At 46.0% G+C, this 22,851-nt stretch overlaps 2 protein-coding genes across 3 annotated transcripts; one reads left to right on the top strand and one right to left on the bottom strand.

Annotated features, from left to right (window-relative positions):
- Window positions 1–965: 965 nt before the first annotated feature.
- Window positions 966–5,544, bottom strand: DBNDD2 (dysbindin domain containing 2). Of its 2 annotated transcripts, none has more exons than XM_039864439.1 (4): window positions 5,407–5,544; window positions 2,915–3,061; window positions 2,587–2,724; window positions 966–1,628 (listed from the first exon to the last, which is right to left on the bottom strand). In XM_039864439.1, exons 2-4 carry the CDS (start codon window positions 3,051–3,053, stop codon window positions 1,423–1,425), a joined length of 483 nt encoding a protein of 160 aa, XP_039720373.1. In that variant the 5' UTR covers window positions 3,054–3,061; window positions 5,407–5,544; the 3' UTR covers window positions 966–1,422. The 2 variants fall into 2 exon arrangements, with proteins under 2 accessions (XP_039720373.1, XP_039720372.1); XM_039864438.1 differs by lacking the exon at window positions 5,407–5,544 and adding an exon at window positions 4,759–4,975 and having other exon boundaries at window positions 967–1,628.
- On the top strand, window positions 4,626–21,506 carry TP53TG5 (TP53 target 5). The gene is made up of 6 exons (XM_039863722.1): window positions 4,626–4,706; window positions 4,964–5,377; window positions 6,814–6,894; window positions 18,870–18,944; window positions 19,130–19,260; window positions 20,865–21,506. The coding sequence occupies exons 1-6, from the start codon at window positions 4,626–4,628 to the stop codon at window positions 21,373–21,375; spliced, it is 1,293 nt and encodes a 430-aa protein (XP_039719656.1). The 3' UTR covers window positions 21,376–21,506.
- The last annotated feature ends 1,345 nt before the right edge of the window (window positions 21,507–22,851 follow it).

Genomic DNA, 22,851 nt, shown 5'->3' with positions numbered 1-22,851 from the left:
TTCCAAACCAGAATTTCCTTTCTCCTGGATAAGGCTGGCCCCATCTACGAAATGTCCGTAAATGAAACATTTCTCATGTTAGCAAGTTCCGGCCAATGGGATGAAAGCGGATGGTGCTGGTTAGAACTTCCATATATGCTTCTTGACATGGGAACAGACAGCTAGGTGTGTGCTTTGCTCATCCTCAATTTCTCCTCCTACTTTCTGCCAGTTTCAAGGACATGCCGGTGGGGGCTTCAACAGCCATTTGAGACATGAAATATAAATGGGGAATGCAAGCCATGTGCCTGAGATGGCTGAGCAAAAAGAGGCCAACAGGACCCTCGTACCTACCAACTCTGCAGTGGCCACAGAACCCTGTATTTTAGACCTCTTTTATATGAGGGCACAAATGTATATCTCGTCAGTGATATTTTACTAACAGTCAGATTGAAACTCAATACAGTCTTCTAAGCATTTTATAACGTGACCTTTGCCATTCTTACCTCTCTCTTCATCTCCACCTCAAATTCAACAATTCATCCAAGCTGAAAGTTTTTCAGTTCCTCAAGGCCACTGTTTCCCATTTAAAGTCCGAGCTGCTCTTTCTGCCTGGATTATAGCCCTGCCTAGCTAATTCCTACTCATCTCTTGGATCTCAGCTTAAAAATTAGCTCCTGTGATCACACAAGCTAGGTTAAGATGCCCCTATGTTCTGATACCACAGTGGTTCCTTGTCATGCTACTTATTACACTGTGAATTGTGCTGTTACTTCATCTTCTCCAGAAACAGTAAACTCTATGGAGTAGGGATAAAGCCTGTCTTATTCAAAACTGTATCCCAAATGTCCAGCACAGGTGTTTAATAAATATTTTGTGAATAAATGGAGTAAATGAGTGAGGGGAATGTGGTATTGGTTAGAGAGCTAAAGAAATATACTGGGTTGGATATCTTTGCAATGTGAAAAAAAGAAGTAGAATGGTTGGTATGTTATTATTTGTTTATTATTTATACCGTGCCCTGTTCCAAAAGGTGTAAGGAAGCAGGATGGCTGGAGTACCACCTCACTTGAGTACTAAGGAGTTCATGTCCATTTAGAGACACTGGTGGAGGAGATTCTGTTAGGAGACTGAAGGATAGCTTGGGGGAGGGAGGAGCGCTAAGAAAAGCAGTGGCATCTTGTCCTACCTCATCTCCATCTCCTTGCTTGTAAGCTCTACCTCAGTAGTAAGCCAAAAACTGGTGGCAGGGTTGCAGCAGGAAGAGGTTAGCAGGAAAGCAGGAGAGGGTTAATTCCCAGGGAGGTACACACCCCACCATCCTTTCCTCCCTCTGGTGCCTACTCCAAGTAGAGTTGGGTCTTCTCCGAAGGGCTCTGGTGGGGCTTAGGGTCCTGTGTGGAGAATAGCCCGTGCAGTCAGTCCATAGGTGGAGGCCCACTGCTAGCTGCAGGCTCCAGACTCTGCTCCTCCATCACCCCCTTCCTCCTCATCATCAGACTGTGCCAAGGGCGTGTCTGCTCCACCGTCGCTGGGATTTGGGCTGTGCAGGTTTGTGGAGGAGTCAGAAGATGAAGAGGAAGCACGGGATGTGGTCCTGCCTGGCGTGTGCATGGGCAGGCCCAGCTCCTCTGGATGGTCGTCCAGCCCTGCCCAGAGAGAAAAGCTGATCAGGCTCACAAACAAGGCTTCAGCGGACTCAGATGTGATCTGGCCAGGAGAGACTGAAGCCCGGTTAGGGCCAGGAACCTGTCCAAAGTCACTTAGCCAGTTCAGCAAAGAGCCAGGTCTCCTGACTCCCAGCTCCTTCTACTTTTGGGATCATGTCTGGGCTCTAGAGTCATGCCAATCAATTCAAGAGTTCCAAGTTCTACCTAAGTCACTTACTTGCTACTGAGTAGCTTTGGGCAAGTCACTTTCCCTCTCAAGGACTCTGCTTCTCCTTTGTAAAAAAAAAAGGGATACCCACATTCCAGAAGGGTTTCGAGGATGAAATCTAAGCGTGCTTATAAAATGTCTGGCAAATAGTAGGCTATGAATTAATAGCAGCAGTCTCAAATAAAAGAATCTCTCTTAGAGTGAAGCATATGGGCTTTGGAGTCAGAGAGCCATGGTTTGAACCAAGCTTTTCTACTTTCTAGCTTTGTGACAATTTCTCCGAGTCTAATTTTCTTCTTTAGAAAATGGAGATAATACCACCTGCCTTAACAGGACATTGCAAGGATTGAGATAATATTTGTATTCTAACAGTATTAGAAATATAAAGTATTCAATAAATACTATTATTAAGATGACTGAAATGGTTTAAGTTATTTAATGTAAAAATTACATGTTTATATTATTTTAATTACATTAATTTCACGAATGTAAAATTAACAAAGTCTGAGGGGGTTGGGCATTCCTAGATTTTTGGATTGGGGATCTGTAACCTAGTTCTCCTCAGGGTCAACTTCTCTAAAATCAGAACAGACAGCTGTTTCATTGGTGGAACCGCCCCCTTCAAACCCTGACATGTACACTTCCCTAGTCCAGCCTTGCAGCCTCCCTTCAGAGCCCCGACATCCGGCCCTGGCTAACTGGTGCCCAAGTCCTAGCAGAAGGGCATACCAGACGTCTGGGGGGTTGGTGGAGGATCCTCACAAGGCAAGAACACGTCTGCTCCGTCCTGATCCCCAAGGTCAATAAGTTCCACTTGCTCCAGTGTGTCCACATTCACTTCCATGGATGAAATACTACCTATGGGGGCTGCAGATCAAGAAGGGGGCAAGTCAGGAGGACCCACGCTGGAGCCAACAGGATGCTCAGAGATATGTGTCAGGTCCAGAGATAGACGTTCAGGGGACCAAGAAAACAAGAGAGGAGGGGGCCCCCACGACTCAGGACCTACAAGACTTCCTCTCTAACCCAGCCCTACTTCTCAGTTCTTAGAACTTACGTCTCTGCGACTCGAGATGCAGGTGGGACAGGGGGAAGACAAACTCTGTCTCTGGCTGTAAAATGTCCTCGAAGAATTTCTGCCGCTCCCGCAGGCGGAGCTGCTGGCGCTCCAGCGCTGCCCGAGGATTTGGGTCCATATCAGCTCCTGGAGGGTGGAAGAACACGCTGTGAGGCTGAGAGGGAATGCAGTGGGGGCCTGGGCTCGGGCAGCCAGCATCCCAGCAGTGGGGCCTCTGGTTCCAGCCCTGACACTTCTGGCCTTGGCTTCTTCCTACCCCTTCCCTGAAACAAAGTCCATTACCACAACTTCAAGTGTCACACAGAGGCGGAGCTGACCCCAGCTCTACAAAGGGGATGCCAGTTCCAGGCACGGCTAGAGAGGCTCCTCTGTATTCAGGGGACAGACACAGCCAATGCCAAGCCTCAAGTCTGGAGTCATGCCCTCTGAGAGGGGTTGGAGGGCCTGGTCCAACCCAGATGGGGGAGGCACTTTTTCCATTTCATGGATGGGCCTCTGCTCAGAAGGGAGGAGGAAAGGACACAGACCCCAGGGCAGGAGGACTCTTCTACTAGTGCTGCAACTCTGGTTCCCGCCCAATCTTCACAATGCAAACAAAAGCTAAAGCAGCCCCTCCCCTCCTCTCTCTACACTCCTCCATCACCATCACCCCCACCCCCTCCAAACCCTGTTCTGAAGTCGCAGGCCTGATTTCCACACTTAGCTCGGTCCTTAAGGAAATCATCTTTCTAGCCTCAGTTGCCCCATCTGAAAATCGTCCTACCTGCCTCAAACACAAGACACTGCATGTGGAGGTGCTCTGTAAACTGTAAAGCTCTGATACCCACGCTATTTAGAGGACCATCATCTCTACACTCCCAAGGTCTTTATTTCAGCTCCTCTCCTCCGGCATACTTCACTGTCTTATCTCCCTACCAGTTAGTGAAAAGTCATAGGAAGGGCAGGTCCACGGTCCAATTCAGACCACCCCCAGTGCTGAGAGCTTTCCAGAACAGCGGAGCTCTGGGCCAGCCCAGGCCCTGTGCACTCACTCGCATTCGCTCAATCTCCTTCCAGACATTCGGCTGAGTCCATCACCAGAGGCAAGATCTAACCCGAGGACCAGATCGTCCTCAGAAAGCCTTCCCCTCCCTCATCTGGACTCAGCGTATTCGAGACCCTGGCCAGCGCCACAGGCGCTGGAGCGGGCCGCGAGGGACCCAAACCCAAATGGGCCAGGAAGGGCCAAGGAAGTGTGGGGAGACCTTGTGGCCAAGGGCTGGCGGCGGAGGGGGGAGGCGCTGACGCCGATTCCTGGGAAAGGCTCTTAGAGCAGCGGCCCAGGTCACAACGCTAAAAATACCCGGGCCCCGGGGGCCGTCTGCTCCAGCAGCGGGTGGGGGAGGGCGAGAGAGAGGGTAGGGGAGTGACAGGGACTAGGGGCTCCAGGACACCCCCTCTCTTTTCCCCTCCCCCCACCCCATCAATCTCACGAGATTGAAGGAGCTGCTCCCCGGGGGCCGCGAAGCGAAGTGTTGGAGAGAGGGAGTTGTTTACGCGGCGACGAAAGGTGCTGGGGAGAGGGGTGAAGAGATCTGGGGACAGGAGGCTGCCAGGGGCAGGGCCGGGGACCAGTGAAATGGAGAGCGCCCTATCTCTGCCCCACCCGCACTGGAGTCAGCGAGAGCGAAAGAATTCCCTAAAAAGGGACATGCCGCGTCCACGGGGAAGAAAGGGGAGGCGACAGAGGACCGCCCCCCGAGGCCGTTCCGCCCGCACTCGAGTGGCCCCCGTAGCAGCCCTCCCGCCGCACCTGCGCCCGCCGCGGCCGCGGTAGCCCCTACCTGCCCCGCCGGCTTCCCCGCTGACTCAGTCTGTCCGCTCTGGCGAGACAGCGGCGGGGGCGTGGGAGCGAGCCGCGCCGGCCGGGGTGGGGCTGCGCCGCCGGGTGTCCCCCGGGACGCACGGGCCCTTGGAGCCGGGAACGAGGAAGAGGCGGGAGGCGGAAGTGGGGGAGGGGCGGCGGCGGGCACACGCGCTCGCCTCTAGCCCGGCGGCCGCGGGGAGCCCCTTCGGGCGCGACCGCTCGTACTTCCAGGGCGGCCGAAAACTTGCGGGCCTGCATCCTTCCACGCAGAGCCCAGCCGGCCTCCTCCACGCTCCGCCCGCCGCTGCCGGTGCGCTCGGTTCCGCACGCTCCGCTCCACTAGCCGCGCCCCGCTAGCCTGCGCAGACCCGCCGCGGGGATACGCGCGGACTCCCCGCCCACGCACACTTGCTGCTCCGGGTCTCTGGGACAGCCCCGACGCAGCGAGCACGCACCCGCACCCCGACACCCTCGGCCACATTCTCAAGCTGATAAGTGCACATCTCGAGGGGGCGCACTCGGGGAAGAGAGGCCGGGGACCCGCGGGAGGAGTAGGGCACGACCCCGTGCCGCCCGTCAGGGCAAGTGCACTGCAGGTGCAGGACCCCTTGACCCTGGGACTCACCCGGCAGCCCCTGGTTCCTGGCTCCCGGACTGGACTGAGCCGCCACCCAGCATTTCCAGAGCACTGGGCGGGGTGGGCGCCAGGACGGGGCGGGTCAGGGCTGGAGGGGTGGGCCGCTGCGCCGCACCCCTAGAAGCCGGCGAGAAGCCAACTCCTGCAGGGTGCTAAGAGGGGCGCTGCATGCCCGGGCTGGCGTAGGTGGAGGGGAGAGGCGCAAACTGCAGGTGGACAGGGGAGACGCTTGTCCCATCGCAGAGCCTCCTGGCTCAGACCAGTGCCAGAAGTGTCCGATCTAGTATCTCCCGGTCCGAGAGACTGTGCCCATTCTCTTCCTTCTCCCTTTGACCTATCCTCCTGTGTTCGTAGCTCCAGAAGCTGCCGGAGAGGGGCAGGAGGAACGGGGGTGGGGAAGAGGTGTCTGTTGAAGATGCTTCGGCCGTGGAGTAGCTCAGTCATTCATCCAACGAACATCCTCGAGCAAACCAAGAACTAGGGCTCATCCTTGGCACCTCCCTGTCCTTCGCTGCCCCCATTAAACATCCTTCCCATCCACCATTCTCCATCCGCACCACCACCTCTCCCTTGGCTCCTTCAGCAGCCTCCTATCTGGTTTCCCAGTACTCACTCTGGCCCTGCTACACTCCATTTCCCACCCAGCAGTCAGCCGTCATTTCAGAATGCAAGTCTGATGTGCCACTCCCTGCTTAAATTCCTCCATTGTTAGAATAAAATCTAGGCCTGACATCTGAGCTGAGTCTTGAGAAAATGATGAGTTCACAAGCAGAGAAAGGGGAGAGGGGCATGTGCATAGGGACGGTGGCGAGAAAAGTCATAACACATTCAGGTTTCCCTGTCAGGGGACCAGCACTCTGTACAAATACTTAAAGCGCTGCCTCCTCCATTGGTTGTTGGGATCTCAAAACAACTCTGTGAGAGAAATACAGCAAGCAGCTTTCCCATTATTTTACAAGCAAGGAAACTAGTTTGTGGGAAGCAACAAGTGCAGTGGTTGAGAGCACAGGCATAGTAGTCAGACCCTCTTGGGTTGTAAACCTAGCTCTGCGTCTAGCCAGCTGTGTAAACGATTCTGCTGATCCCAGATTTCCTTTCCTATTAGAAATAATCCTTACCTCTTATGGTATAATTCATGTAAAATGCTTAGTACAGGACTGGACACTTTGGGGAAGCTCAATAAACATTAGTTGTTTTGATCGGAATAGGTTCTGAGAAATGGAGAAACTGCTTTCTTCCATGAATTTCTGCAATTATAGGAACTACTCCCTAATAGGTAATACCTCTACAGAGCTTATTATATACCTGCCACTCTGATAAGTGCTTTGCATATATTAACTCTTTTAATCCTCTTAACAATTCTGTAAGGTAAGTACTATTATTGCCATCTTACAGATACAGAAATTAAGATGCAGAGAGATAAAGGGACCTGTCCAAGGCCACACAGTGAGTGATGCAGTTGGAATTCGAACCCAGGTAGGCTGCCTCCAGAGACTATGTTTGTAATCACTACTCCCAGCCTATTCCCCTTTTATCCTGTTTCAGTTTTTATCTTCCAACTACTGTTTGGTCAGTTTGATTCCTATTCTTCATTAATAGATAGAGCAGATACTTGGTCCCATTTCCTAGCACAGAGGAATGAGGCCAAGCCAGGAGTACAGTAGATGAGAGCTTAGCTCTCAAAGTTACCTCCTCCCATTTTCAGGCTTATCTCTGGGAACAGGACCCCATGGATTATTCTGAGTTGTCTCCAAGATGGTGACAGATCAGGAACCTCTAGGTCCCTTTTCTTTGCCAGATATTTGCCAGATGAAAGGGTGGAAAGAGGAAAAGCATCCAAGCTAGAAATAATTCAAGGGGCTATGCTGGAAGGGTGTCAGCCAAGAGAAAGACCCAGGCAGCAGACCCAGGAATGGATGGCAAAAGCAGTCAAAAAGAGCAGTGAAAAAGTAGATGGCTTAGACTTCTGGCTTCCATCAAAGACACAGAAAGCTGGGAAAAGCATCATTACCATACTAATAATTTTTAAAATTGTTAAATAATCTATAAAATTATTACTTGTCGAATCCACAGGAAAACTGGGGTTCCAGAACAACCAATAAACCTGAATTCCAAAGAAAGACAGGAGCATCCCAGAACAAATGGGATGCAGGCACTGGCACACTTGTGAAGTAGGAAGACGACAGAGTCTCCATGCAAGCAAGTGAGAAGTGTTCAGCTACGGTTTTTATTGAATTGCTAAAAGCCCAGTGTGTTTAGAGTGAGAATAGAGCACCTGTGGGAGTCACCAACACTAAAAGTAATCTTAGAAACAACAAAACCCAAACTTCATTCGACTCCCGACAAGATGGCGTCAATCCTCCACAATAATGGCCTAGGAAGAGATACGACAATTTCTAGGCTTACGTAATACTGGCCTCTACACATGTCCAGAAATCAATCAAAAATCATAACACATACACAAAAATCAATTTTACAAAAACAAAAAACAAAACCCCTATTGTCAAAAGACAAAGTAATCAACAGAACTAGACTCAAGACCCAGATAACTCTCTGGAGTTAATCTGACACAGAATTTAAAAAACCACTAACAATATGTGAAAGACTCTGTTGGAAAAATGGAAAATATGGACAACAGAAGGGAATTTTTTAGCAGGGAGAGAGATAAAAAAGAGAGGGATGATGATGCCAGAAATTTAAAATTTTTTTAAAAATGTGTAGACGAAGGTGAAATGCCTTTCACAGGAACAGCAGTAAACTGAAAAGCAGCAAGGAACCGAAAATAGGTCGACACTATCCAAACTGAAATAGAAAGAGAAAAAAGGGTGAAATAAAACCAAAAAAACCCCAGAACATCCAAGAACTAGCATGTGTGTAATTTGAATCTTGGAAGGAGAAGAGATACAGATAGAAATACACATGCACACACATGCAATTTGTAAAAATAATGGCCAATAATTTTCCAAAAATATGAAAGAAACACAACCAAAAACATTTCGAAAGATTGACTATCAACACACACACACACACACACACACACACACACACAAAATATGATCTATCATATTCAAACTGTTGAAAGCCAAAGACAAAGAAAAAATTATGAATCTAGAGAAAAAAGACATACTACATACAGAGGAACAAAGATCAGAATTACAGCAGACTTCTCATCAGAGACGGTATATGATCAGAAGTTATATGATCGGAAGACAATATAATGATATCTTTAAAATGCTGAAAGAAAAAAATTGTCAAGCCAGAATTCTATACCCAGCAAAAATATCTTTCAAACAAGAATAGATATAAACACTTTGTTCAAAAACAAAAACACAAAATTAATTAAGAGCAGATCAGCACTACAAGAAATGGTAAAGGTAAGTACTAATTGGGTGATCACTTCATAAATTATAAATGTCTAACTACTATGCTGTACACCTAAAACTAATATAAAATAATATTGAATGTCAATTGTAATTAAAAAATAAAAAATATAAAAAAGAAATGGTAAACGAAGTTCTAAAGGCAGAAAGAATATGATACCAAAAAGAAACCTGGCTCTTCGGAAATGAAGATCTTTGGAAGTGGATGGAATAAAGGTAAATATAAGACATTTTCCTGTTTTTAATGTATGACAATGACAATAGTAAAAATAATGGAATAAGGAATTGGAAATATACTGTTAAAGGGTCCTTATGCTATATATGAAGTAATATAATATTATTCAGATATACTGTGATTGATTAAAGATATATATTGTAAATGCAAGGGTAACTACTAAATTTTTAAAAGAAGTATAAATAACAAGCCAATATGGAGATAAAATGGAATCATAAAAATATTGGGAGGCATTCCCCTGGGCTTCTTTGTGTCCAGCATGATTTGTTGAGTATGTCAAGATTACAAGGTTCCGAGACTTCTCTTTCACCTGGGTCCTTGCTCAGCATTGTGAATACAGCTGGTAATTTTGAGAGATGAGATCAGATTTTTCTCGAACAAAGGCAGACTTGCTTACTGCTTGCTATAAAATTGCTGAGCCTGGGTTTTTCAGCCACAATGCAAACCCACTGTGCATCTGGGACCAATGTATCACTTGTTGGATTTAGGGCTAAGGGAATCAACACAAAATTATGTTGATGTTCATACTGTCTGATGTGCTACGAGTAATAATCTTGATTGGATACAGTAAGTCTCATTGTCTACTTTTGGTATCATGAGGTTAAGGCTTTTCCCTGACAAAATATAATCAATTAATCCAAAGTAAGGAAGAAAAAGAGGAAAAAAATAGAAAACAAATAGTAAGATGGAAGATTTTAATCTAACTGTATTAACAACCAATTAAAATACAGATTAGTATATGGGGAAGGGGAAAGCAAGAGCCAATAATATGCTGTCTAGAAGAAACCAAATTTATCTATAAAGAAATATATGAGTTAAGATTAAATGAATTGAATAAGATATACCATACAAACACTAATCAAAACGAATTGGAATGGCTGTATTAATATCAGAAAAAGTAGACTTCGAAAGAAAGACTATTACCAAAGATGAAGAGGGATATTACATAATGATATAAGGTTTAATTCACTAAGAAGACATAACAATCATAAATGTATATATATCTAATAATAGAGCTACAAAAATACATGAAGTAAAAACCAATAGCCCTAAAATAACAAAGAGAAAAATCTATAATACAGTTAGGGAATTCAACGCTTCTCTCTCAGTAATCAGTAAAACAAGTACTAGACAGAAAAAAAAGGCAAGGATATAGGAAACTTGAACACTATCAATTAACTTGTTTTGATTGACATTTTCATAACACTTTACCCAACAAAAGCAAAATAAACATTCTTTTCAACTCCACATAAAACATTTACTGAGATACACCACCGTCTGGGCCTTAAAACAAACCTCAACAAATTTAAAAGAATTTAGATCATACAAAATATGTTTTATGACTATAAAAACTAAAATATAAAAGAATGATACCTGGAAAACAGCCCAAAATTTGGAAATAAAGCACACCACTTCAAAATAACCATGAGTCAAAGATGAAGTCCAAAAGGAAATTAGAAAAATATCTTGAATATAGTTGAAATGCAGCAGCCAGCCACCAAAAGGGCTCCCAATATTCCTTGCCTTCTGTTTATTCAGACCTTTATGTGGTCCTCTCCTACACTATATCACAGGTACTCTATGTGACCCATAATACATGGCAGAAATGATGGTGCATCAATTCCAAAATTGAAATTTTAAGAAGAAAGGACCACAGCTTCCATCTTGGGTGTGTGTTCTATTGCTTGGATCAGTCACTCTGCGGGGAGCAGTCAGTCTACTACATCGTCAACAGCCGCAACGAGAGGCCCACGTGGCAAGGAACTGAAGACTCTAGCCAGCATCAAGGGAAGAACAGAGGCCTGCCAGCAACCTCATGAGTGAGCACGGAAACAGGTTCACCAGCCCTAGGAGAGCCGTGAGATGATGCAGCCCTGGCTAGCAGCTTGACTGTAACCTCCTGAGAGACTGAGACAGAACCACTCAGCTAGAGCGTTCCTGGGCTTCTGATGCTCAAAAGCTTCTGCGATAATGAATACCTCTTGTTTTAAACTGTAAGATTTTGGTATAATTTGCTATGCAGCAATAGATAACATATAGAGACTTTAGTACTGGGGTAGAGTGCTGCTGTCACAGCACTCTAAAATATGGAGTGGCATTAGCAAGGGGCAATAGACTTTGAGAAGAGTGTAGTGAAAGCCTTGAAAAAGCTGTTATTAGAAGCCTCAGGCCTTTGAAAAAGTTGCAGTCAGGGCATACGGGAAAGTGTCGAAAATACTACTGGAAACTTGGGGAAGAGGAATTCATGTTATGTTGTGGCACAAAGTTTAGCAACCCTGTTGCTTGCAGTAAAGTGGAAAGCAGAGAATGTGCCTACTGAGCTGCGTGATCTAGCTAAGGCTGTTACTGAGTAAGGTGTTAAATTGGTCTCTCCTTGCTGCTTATAAGAAAATGCAAGAGGAGAGAGAGAAACTTAAGCAGCAGTTCTCAAATGATAGCAATGTTGCCTCCTGGGGGATGTTTAGCAATGTCTGAAGACATTTTTGATTGTCAAAACTGGAGAGGTTGCTACTGGCTTCTTAGTCGAGGCCAAGGATATTACTTAAATATCCTACAGTGCACAAGACCAACCCCTCTCTCCATCACCTCCCCCCACATCAAAAAATTATCCTGCCCAAAATGTCAACAGTGCTGAGGTTGAGAAGCTAAAAGGAAGGACTGTTAAGTATGAAAGAGCCAGGACTTCATGGCAGAAAATTCTCAACCTCTGCAAATGGCAAACAATGGTAAAATTAAGAAATGGTTTCCTAAAAAAGCTCAAATTCAGGGCATTGCCAAAAAAACATGGTCCAAAAATGAAACTGAGAATGTGACTATAAAACCTTTTATTTACATCTCAGAAAGATTTAATGCAAATCTATTCATTCAGATAAAAGACCTCTAAAGAAATCATAGGTGTGCCTCACAGATCTGTGAATCAAACCGTACAGGTTCTAGAAAGCTTAAGGGTATTGTCCCTTGGCCATTTCAGCAGAAGCCTAATGGAGAGAAGGGCTTATCTCAAAGAAATTGTGGACATGGTTTTTGTCTAATAGAGTATCTCTGAATAAGATTCAGAGTGACCCACAAGTTCTTAAAAGGATTACGTATCCAGATGCATCTATCTCTGAATAAGATTCAGAGTGACCCACAAGTTCTTAAAAGGATTATATATCCAGATGCATCTCCAGCTTGGACTTACGGGGATAAAGGGAGTATAGAATAAAAAGAGAATTTCTAGTTCTGAACAAGATGGAGTAGATGCATTCTTCTCTTACCCGCTCACCAAGTACAGCTTAAAATGCTGGACATTATATATAAAACAAACAATAAGAAGGCAGCCCAACCAGGAACCCCAGTACTCAAATGATACAGCAGTGAGTCCCTAGGTTTTCTTATTGCTAAGGTCTGGAGAAGCCTGCAACCTAGAAATGCCAAACAGGCAGACAAAAATCACCCCATGAAAAAAGCCTGTTCCCTCTTGTCAAAGGGCTGGGTTCTGGAAAGCCTAGATTTTAATCTTTGTCTTATGGTAACAAGGCACCTCTCCCTGTCACCTCCAGGTGGTGTTAGGAGGCAGAGTGGGGAGCAAGGGCTTCCTCATTGCCCAGCGGGAACTGGTACCCCTTCCCATAATTTCTGTGCTGTCAGTGGAGGCTATGTGGGGAGCCTAAGCTGCCATCACCATCCAATAATAATGAGGTGCCACTCCCTTCCCCCAGTGTAAAGGATGGAGCCCAGATATCCACCTCTGCCTAGCAGTAATGAGGCAACCCTCCCCTTCCTCTGTGGGGCAGTGTCGGTGGGGGCCAGGAGGAAAGCCCCATCTAATGGTAAAGTTGGTGCCCCCATATCACTGGCCCAGGTCGGCAGAGGCCTATGAAAACAGAGTCTCATAATTTCTGAAACGTCCAGGTTATAATAACTCACCATACCAAGAATAAGGAAAATCTCAACTTGGACAAGATAATCAACAGATGCCAACAGATCACATGATGTTGGAATTATTGGTAAGAATTTTAAAACAGTCATTAAAAAATGCTTCAACAAGCAATTACATTCTTGAAATAAATGAAAAATTAAAAATGTCAGGGAAAAATATAAGATATAAAGAAAAACCAAATAAAAATCATAGAACTGAAAAAAAAGTAACTATACTAGGTTGAGTAGTGTCCTCCGAAAATTTGTGTCTACCAAAACCACAGATAGTGACTTTTGGAAATGGTGTCTTTGCAGATGTAATTCGTTAAGGTGAGGTCATCTGAATTATGGTGGGCACTAAATCCAATAACTGGTATTCTTATAAGAAGACTATGTGAAAACATAGAAATACACAGAGGAGGACACCATGAGAAGGTGGAGATATATATCAGAATGACAGGTCTACAAGCCAAGCATTGCCAGCATCACCAGAAGCTAGGAGAGAGGCATTAGACAGATTTTCCCTCAGAGCTTCCAGAAGGAACCAACGCCTTAATTTTGGGACTTTCAGCCTCCAATACTGTGCAAAAATAAATTTCTGTAGTTTAAAGTCATCAAGCTTGTAATTTTTTACAGCAGCCCTAGAAAACTAATACAGAAACAAAATTAAAAAAAAAAAGAAACTCACTAGATAGGCTCAATAGAAGAATGGAGATAATATTGTATTAGATAATAAACAATATGTATTTATATAATGAAATACTACTCAGCAACAAAAAGAAACGAACTACTGATACACCCAACATGTACAAATCTCAAATGCATTGTGTTAAGTGAAAGAATTCAAAAGGCTACATACTGTAGGATCCCATTTATATGAGGTTCTAGAAAAGGCAAAGCTATGGGGACTGAAAACACATCAGTTATTGCCAGGGCCAGGGATGGGAGGAGGGTTAACTAGAAAGAGATTGTGCACAAGGGAATGTAGGACGATTATGAAACCATTCTATGTATCGATTGTGGTGGTTATACAATAGTATGCCCTTGTCAAAACCCACAAAACACCAGATGGGCGCTAGAGTAATCGGGAGATCACTTCATGGATTGTATAAATGTCTAACTTTTTAAAATTTAAAATAAAATAAAATAAAATAAAAACTCATGGAACATATACTAAAAAAAGGTGAATTTTAATGTATGTAAAATATACCCCAGTAAACCCGAATTTAGAGATACTAAAGTACAAATATGAGAGGAAATAAAAAGAGTGGAACCTCATACCCATTAGGATGGCTGCCATCAAAAAATAAGTGTTGGTGAGGAAGTAGAGAAATTGAAAACCTCGTGCACTGTTAGTAAGAATGTAAAACGGTGTAGCCACTATAGAAAACATTTTTGCGGTTCCCCCCAAAATTAAAAATAGAATTATCATATGATCTAACAATTCTACTTGTGAGTATATACCCCAAAGAATTTAAAGCAGGGTCTTGAAGAGATATTTGTATACCCAGGCTCATTGCGGCATTATTCACAATAGCCAAATCATGGAAGCAACCCAAGTGTCCATCAATAGATGAATGGATAAACAAAATATGGTGTGTATATATATATATATATATAAATAAAAACTCATGGAACATACACTAAAAAAAGGTGAATTTTAATGTATGTAAAATATACCCCAGTAAACCCGAATTTAGAGATACTAAAGTACAAATATGAGAGGAAATAAAAAGAGTGGAACCTCATACCCATTAGGATGGCTGCCATCAAAAAATAAGTGTTGGTGAGGAAGTAGAGAAATATATATATATATAGAATATATATATAGAATATTATTCAGCCTTAAAAAGTAAAGGAATTCTAAAAAAAAAATTCTGGCACATACTATAACATGGATGAAACTTGAGGACATTATGCTAAGTGAAATAAGCAAGTCACAAAAAGACAAATATTGTATGATTTCATTTATATAAGGTACCTAGAGCAGTCAAATTTATAGGGACAGAACGTAGTAGGGTGGTTGCCAGGGGCTAGGGGAGGGAAAACCCAGGAGCTGTTATTTAATGGATATTGAGTTTCAGTTTCGTAGGATGAAAAGAATTCTGGAGACAGATGGTGGTGACGGCTGCACAACATTGTGAATGTACTTAACACTATTGAACTGCACACTTAAAAATGGTTAAGATGGTAAAGTTTATGTTGTGTGTACGTTACCACAACTAAGAAAAAAAAGAGTGGCAGTTTTCCACTTAAGAGCCTTGGAGTTGGCCCGCAAGCTTACCAGCTATGCGTCACTGGATACGTCCCTCTCCTTACTAGTGGTTTTCCTCATGTACATAGAAGGACCGAACATGATGGAATATGGAAAAACTGCTCCGGGAGCCATTGCTGGGGTACCAGGTCGGGTCGTGGGGAACTCTGTCTCCTAGGGGATGAACCACCTAAGCAGGCGCAGCTTCTGGAGAGAGGAGAGTGAGGGGTGACAAGGACAGACTAGAACAGAATGGCGAGGCACCCGGGCCAGGCTCCCAGCGTTGAATCCAGCCGCCTTGCCTCAGCTGCAGGAGCCCTTCTGGGGCCCTCTGGACCCTCTGGACAAGCAGCCTGGTGGTCGAGTCCTGAGTGGTCTGTTATCTCGCTCACTTCTCCAGTTTCAGCCTCTGCCACTCTTGGCCCCGACTTTCTTTCTTTCTTTCTTTCTTTCTTTTTTTTTTTGGTAATGCCTACAGCACCTGGTATTCCTAGGCCCCTACTTTCTACTCTGGCAACTTATAACTGTTCATAATTCCCCTTCACACCTCTATTTTTTAGAATTTCTTCTTTTGAGAATGCCCTGCCCACCTCACACTCCTTTGCCATTCCTCAGTGCCATCTCTAAGAGGACTTCCCTGACCTCCTCAAGCTGGTCCTCTTGTGTTCCAACAGCCCAAGAAACTACCTTTATCATAGATAATACTACTTATTCCACTTTTGCAAAAAAAATACTTATTAGGTACCCATTATCTGCCAGGCGCTATTCTAGGATCTTGGGGTTTATCGATGAACGGAACAGACAAAACTCTCCACCCTTAAGGAGCCCATATTCTAGAGTTACTGTCCCCCAGACCTTTGAGCTTCCCGAGGCAAGCTCTGCCTCTTATGTTGCTGTCGTTGGTGCCTTGCACATGGTAGGTCCCCAGCCCCGGGTGCCCAGGGGCTGAGTGGCAGGTGTAGATGATTCTGATGCAACCCACCAGAATCTAATAGAGCCCAGTTGTGAGAGCTGAAATTGTGCTGGCAAAGAGAGGGATGCCTGGGCAGGCAGAGGGACCAAGGAATACTGGGGTAGACGGGAGAAAGGGGAGGGTGCCCTCCATGTCTTCCCTTCCAAGTCACGTCCTCAGTTTCTTCCCTGTGCCACAGCATTTTAGCCACACACATCCCTTCTTCACCCTAATAATAAGAAACATTTACATGTAAGAAGCTGTCCTACTAGTGCAGGCTTGGTCCACCATCGCTAAAAGGCAGAGCTAAGCACTCTCTATGCACAGTAGACACGGTATGGTGTGGAGTGGTCCCCACACGTGGCTGGGTACCAGACTGGCCAACTCTATGGGTTGGTGCCAGAGAAGCCATTTTTCACAAACTCTTCAAGTTATTCCGATGCAGCCAGCTCGGCAGAGGATTCAGAGCAGTTGTCAACATCTCCCACGGTCTGTCCCAGCCCTTCCTTCACCACAGCGCCCTCTCTGCCCTCATCTCCTGTCACCACCGCTCTCTCCCCTCACCTCCTTCAGGTCTCTGCTCAGATTCCATCTTGTTGGTGAGTCTTTCCCACTCCACCTTTTTTAATACAATGAATCTTCTACCTTTGCTCTCCTACCCCCTCTGCCCTGTTTAATTTTCTCCATACACTTATTTCCATCTGACATAACAATGGTATGCTGGAACTGACCTATAATGGTTCACTGAAGCCTACTGCATTTTCAGGAACTCTGCTGGCTGGCTGTTAAGCATAGCTGCCATTAAAAATTAAATCATACAAGCTTAATTAAATTAATGATATTAAAAACAAAGGTTAAAAGGCTCAAACTCATCATCTTCTATTTTTCTACCTTTACTATTACCTATGTGCTTGAGAGCCTTCAGATCTGTAGAAATATAATAGAAACATGTAATATATAATGGTATGCTACTCTGCATTTCTGTTCAACTCTGTATTCAGTGACATCACATTGGTAACTTGAAGTCAGCCGTGGTAGGAGTGTTTACACCACAGAAATAGGTAAACATGATAAATCAGGTTTGATTTATTGTTATCTTGACCAAGGATTGGCTAAGGGCCAAATCCAGCCCATCAACTATTTCTGTAAATAAATTTTTATTATAATACAGCCATGCCCACTCATTTACATACTATCCATGACTGCTTTCACACTACAGCAGCAAAGGTGACTGGTTGCAACTCTATGGCCTACAAAGCCTAACATATTTATATCTCGCCGTCTACAGAAGAAATTTCTCGACCCCTGGTCTAGCCTTAAGAGAGTAATGGAGATGTTAACAATGCAGATTAAAGGTAAACGTGTGTCCTGTCTATAGCTGTTACATGTAAATAGCAACTCTCATCTCCCCAAAACATTTTTTTATAAAATATACTTCCAGTATTTGAAAAACTGATCTAATACAGCAAATACGTTGATCATGTCATTGATGACTACGTAGAATTCCAATATCTTTGTTCTTGCACGTTTTCACTTTATTCTGACTCGTTAGTGTAAAATACCAACATTCACATTGCAACCATAGGTTGGCTATGGATACAAAGTTAGGCACAATTCAAGAAAAGTATATTGTAAAAACCAACTGGCTTTGTGGGATTTACAATAAAGAGTATTGCAGAATTTCATTATTTCCGATTTCTATCAGAAACTCACACACACACACACACACACACACACACACACTCTCTTTGTTTCAGAGAGCCAACTGTTAAACAAACTCACACACACACACACACACACACACACACACACTCTCTTTGTTTCAGAGAGCCAACTGTTAAACATTTACAAGTACACTGCTGTTTTGTTTACATCCACTAGAATGTAAGTTGTTTGAGGGTGAGAATTGCCTTTAATTCCAGCACTTACAACAACACCTGGCATGTAGCAGGTGCACGGTTAACATATGTGACATGAATAAATAGACGGGCACAGTTGGGAACCCCTGATTTCATGAGTTGACTATCAGACCTTAGGTTTCCAGCTTGACCATTATCCAGCTGTGTGGCCTTGAGTAAATTATTTAAACTCTTTGAATCTTGGCCTCTTCATTTAAAAAGATGGGAGGATCCTCCTACCTCGCAGGGAAGTAGTGACAATATATGCCTCTGCCTGGCACCTACTAGGTTTCTCCACAGATGGGAGTTTCTTCCTCACCCTCCATCCTCTGCCCTGCCACACACATACTCCTTGGAGACCCAGCCCTGCTGCTGTCATACATTTCAGTGATGTCACAGCTTCCCTCCCTGGGAGCTACAGCACAAGCACCCTGATCCCAGCCTGAGTGCTGGCTGAACTGAGAGGGGCAGGACACAGGACGTAGGCAGCACCTGGTACTGGTCTTGCTCTGTCTGTCTTTGAGGCCTCACAGACCCAGCATGAGTCCATCGGTAAAGAAGAGGCCCAAGCATAGAGTGGTCTTCAAGGTTGGACTGAGGGCTGGACCTAGAGGGGGTCTTACAAAGCGTCTAACTATTCCCAGGGCAGGTGGAGGGCAAGGGAGAAGTGAAGGGCAAAGGGAGGTCATGGTCTCCCCATTTCTGTCCCCAAACCAAGGTGACAAAGTTCCCAGTCTAGGGTTGGTCAAGCGATGCTGAGTCAAATGGAGAGGCATATGGAGGCATTCGGGGGATTCCTCCTGCTAGCGCTCCCTCTCTCTCTGTCTCTCAGGTACAAGATGAGGAAACACAGGACAAGATACGGCAGCCTGTCAGCAAAGCAATTCAGCGGAACCGCCTTAAAATGGTGAGGTGCCCCATTTTGGTCCCAGCTGAGGAGAGCCTGAGCACCCACACAGTAATGCTCCTGGTTGTCAGGCTGAGTGACCCAGAAGGAGTCACCAGGCTGAGCTGAGCTAAAGTCGGGGTGGGGAGTGAGAGGCTATCCCAGAAAAGCTGAAGCTTCTGTTTTTCTGGTTTCTTGACTGGCAGGTATTAAAAAACTTGTCGCTCTTGAGGCTACTCAAGAACTCAAACCCCCGGAACCAAGAACTGTATAACCTGGCCAAGAGATGTTGGAATTCAAGGCTCAGAGTTCCGAAGGTCCTCCTCATCTCCTCTGGGTGAGCTCAGCCCACCCAAGGCCCCCACCATGGACTCAACTATCTTTACTAGGAACAGGCACTGTGCCAAGGAAATTTAGAAATCCAAATTTTCACAAAGGCTCTGTGAAAAAGGTATTTGAGTCCTATTTTTCTGAGCTGAGGCTCAGGAGATGAGGTAACTTGTCCCAGTTATCTGACCTGGTAAGTGGCAGAGCTAGGATTTAAAGCCATTCCTGCCTGATATCAGAGCCATGATCATAACCGTGGTCATAATAGTCCAATTATGGGGCCAATCCCCACCAAGGGCCCTGAGCAGAAGGGGTGCCCGCCTCCTCCCCTCTCAAATCAACACAACCCCGAGATTCACCTGCAGACTAGACATCTTGGCGAGGCTCAGTTTCCTTATCAGTTACATCAGAATATTAAGAAAGCTCACATCTATTAGGCACCTGCTAAGTGCCAGGTATTATCTAAGAATTTTATAAGCATTTTCCCATTTAGCTTATTCTTCATAACACTTCTATTAGGTAGACAGAATTATTCCAGTGTTACAGATGAGGAAACTAAGGCTCTAAGACAGCAGTCCCCAACCTTTTTTAGCACCAGGGACCAGTGCTCCTATAAGAATTTAATGCCTGATGATCTGAGGTGGAGCTGAGGCGATGATGCTAGCACTAGGGAGTGGCTATAAATATAGATGAAGCGTCACTCGCTCACTTGCCACTCACCTCCTGCTGTATGGCCTAGTTCTTTACAGGCCACGGACTGGTACTGGTCTGTGGCCCGAGGGTTGGGGACCCCTGCTCCAAGAGTTAAATTTCCTGCCCCAAATCATACAGATGGTAAGAGGCAAAACTGAATTTGAACCCTAACTTGTCTGTCTCAGAAGCCTGCCTCCCACTGGGCAGGACTGTTGTGAGCGTCCTGGGCCTGACACATAGTAGGTATTCAATCAACAGTGGCCATTATTATCATCAGTATTGTCATTACCTAGAGCCCAAGGCCTCGCCCCTCTTCACACACTCAGCTAGGACGGTGCTGTCACTTTGCAGGGGACCCAATCCATTACAGATGCCTTTTGGGAAAGTCCCTTCTGGCATTTAATACCTCTGGATAACTCCAACTCCCTGGGCTCTTCTCTCTGAGTTGGCGTCCTAAATGCAGGCAAGAAGGTCAGGATCTAGTCTCATAGTCTCCTAACTTTCTTAAAGCAGCAAAACCTCTCTTCTAATATTTGTCCCCAAACCCCAACTGTGGTATTGTGGGAGGGGGGACTCCTCAGAACCCTCAGGTTCCTGAACATGATTTGAAAAAAAAAAAACTAGACTAGTTCATCTAATCAACTGAAATCCAGAGAGGCGGAACTCTGACTTAGTGGCCCACAGAGGCCACCTATCTTCCTAGGTGTCCTACCTACTAGTCATTGTTTTTCGCCTTCCCAACCTCTCACATCCCCTGCCCCCAGGCGCAAGGCCTCTGGGTGGTAGAGAAGTTGCTTTTAAGGTCTTCTCTAGCTTTCTTAACAGGCTCCCCCGAGCTGGCTCCACAGCAACTGTCTCAGGGCCAGCTAAAGAACCAGGCCTCAATCCTGCTCTGCTGACTGCTATTCTTCTCCTTGCCAGGAACAAGGCTGTGGGCGATAAAGTGGACCAGAATACTAAAGAGCCCCGGAAGGCTAGGTGCTCCAAGAAGAAACTGGATTCTAAGAAGTTAAGGTCTATAGGGAAGCCTAAGGAATTGAAGTCTAAGGTGTGGTTGGGGGTGAGGAACAAGGCCCAGCAGTCACGTGCAGCAGTGCCAGAAAGAGAAGAACAGATGGAGTCTGAAGTCCCACAGACATCAAAGGATCATGGCCTGACCACTTGCCCTGGAGCCCGGGGGAGGCAAATACCCACTGGGGACCCCCAGGTTGTCTTCTTGAAGACCCACCAGCAGAGAACTCCCATGGAGGACATGGAGCAGCTGGAAGTAGCTGACCGGTGGGTCTGGTATGAGGGGCTGCCCACACGAATCCACCTCCCAGGGCCCCGAGTGATGTGCCGATCATCCACCCTGCGCTGGATCAAGCGCTGCTGCACCCGCTTCTGCTCTGCATCACTTGAGCTGCCTATGTGCCATCCATACAAGGTGTGACAACACCACTGCCAAGCCAGGGTAAGTCACGGGCCCCAAGCCAGACCCAGAGCTGGGCCTCAGAGTTAGTGGGCTCCGGATCCAGAGTCTTGGGGGCTGTGGCTGGCAGTGCTGGGAGGCCCCATCTCTACGCTTAGAAAGGGAAGCTCAGAGAGGGGAAAACCATTGACCAAGGCCACACGGCAGAGTAGTGGCGAGGCTGGAGTCCCTCAGGATCCAACTGGGGGCTCTGGGGAAGGAGCGGTACACTCTCTGGCTGTGGGTTCAGAGGTGGGTCATCTCATTGCCTGGAGGCCTCAGGAAGGGCTACAACTGCTATGGCTCAGAATCTCATAGAAATCTGAGTAAGCGAGTTTAGGAATTTCTAAATGTGGGGGAGTGGTCAAGTAGGGCTCTGCCACATCCCATCCCTCTCAAACCAAATCAACTCTTCCGTTTGTTTTATTTATTCGTACTTCAAATAAGATTTACTCTGAAAAAGTTCCTTGACAAAAGTTCCTTGGCTGCATATATATATATCCAGCCACTCCATGAGAGAATTCAGGTCCCAAGAAAGGAAGCGGGTGATGGGCTTGGGGGGTCCAGCCAAAAGGGAGGCTTCCCCTTCACAAAACTCTCATCTCCAACCTGCCAGACAACGCAGTGCGATCCCTAAGCCCTCTCCCTGGACGGCAGCGCCCCCTGGGGGCATCCTTAGCTCCTAACACCGAGGTCTCTGCTCGCAGGTGGTGTGATGGGAGCCGGAGTGTCAGCAGAGGGCCGAGATCGTGCTATCATCTAAAAGGGGAGGTTGGATGGGAAAATTCGGAAGAAAAGAAGTAAAATCTCCCATATAGCACTGAAAAATGCTATTGCTGCCTCTGCCTGTCTGTCTGGGGCTGGAAAGGCTGGAGGACGGAGGCCCTCAGCAGAGGCAGGGAGAGAGGGTGCATTACATCCTCAGGCTTCTGCCACCCCATTCCTCAGCCCCTCAGGTCAGTCTAGAACCCAGAACAAAGAAGCCAGCAAGCTGCTCCCCTCCCCACCTCCACAAACTAGCCTCCTGAGTGGGGTACTCTATGAAGTCATAGAAAGGGAACATTTTTCGGGTGTGTCCTGGGTGCCAGGTGCCTCACAATAGCCTCGCAAGCCGAGAGGAGGAAACCGCGGTGCGAGATGGGAGGTACTTGCCCAGGCTCACACAGCTGGGAGCGGTGAAGCAAGATCGCTAATCTAGGTCTCCTGGCTGCTCCCATTTCCTTTTCCCAAGAAAGGAGAAAGGTCCAACGGAGCTTCCAGCCGGTCAGGCACGTGCATTGCACCCTGGTTATCACAGCCTCGGGTGTCAATAAATGGGTACTGCTGGGCCCCGCCTGAGTCACGTAAAGCACCGAGTCAGGCGGAAAGCTGGTACTGTGCCCCTACCGCTCCCGTGTGACATGGCGCGTCCATCATCCAACTCCAAGCCTTGGTTCACCCTCCCAGTCGGGGTCATCC

This window comes from Pteropus medius, unplaced genomic scaffold (assembly GCF_902729225.1).
Source record: "Pteropus medius unplaced genomic scaffold, Ma_sr-lr_union100, whole genome shotgun sequence".
Lineage (NCBI taxonomy): Eukaryota > Metazoa > Chordata > Mammalia > Chiroptera > Pteropodidae > Pteropus > Pteropus medius.
The sequence above is the reverse complement of the archived record's forward strand: the minus strand, read 5'-3'. Positions and strand labels throughout refer to the sequence as shown.

Coding starts and splice junctions, on each gene's coding strand:
- TP53TG5 (XM_039863722.1), top strand. CDS start 4,626: ATGCCGCGTCCACGGGGAAGAAAGGGGAGGCGACAGAGGACCGCCCCC. Junction 4,707..4,963: donor CCCGCACTCGAGTGGCCCCC/GTAGCAGCCCTC, acceptor GCTCGCCTCTAG/CCCGGCGGCCGCGGGGAGCC. Junction 18,945..19,129: donor AGCGGAACCGCCTTAAAATG/GTGAGGTGCCCC, acceptor CTTGACTGGCAG/GTATTAAAAAACTTGTCGCT.
- DBNDD2 (XM_039864439.1), bottom strand. CDS start 3,053: ATGGACCCAAATCCTCGGGCAGCGCTGGAGCGCCAGCAGCTCCGCCTG. Junction 2,725..2,914: donor GCATCTCGAGTCGCAGAGAC/GTAAGTTCTAAG, acceptor CTTGATCTGCAG/CCCCCATAGGTAGTATTTCA. Junction 1,629..2,586: donor ACCAACCCCCCAGACGTCTG/GTATGCCCTTCT, acceptor CTCTCTGGGCAG/GGCTGGACGACCATCCAGAG.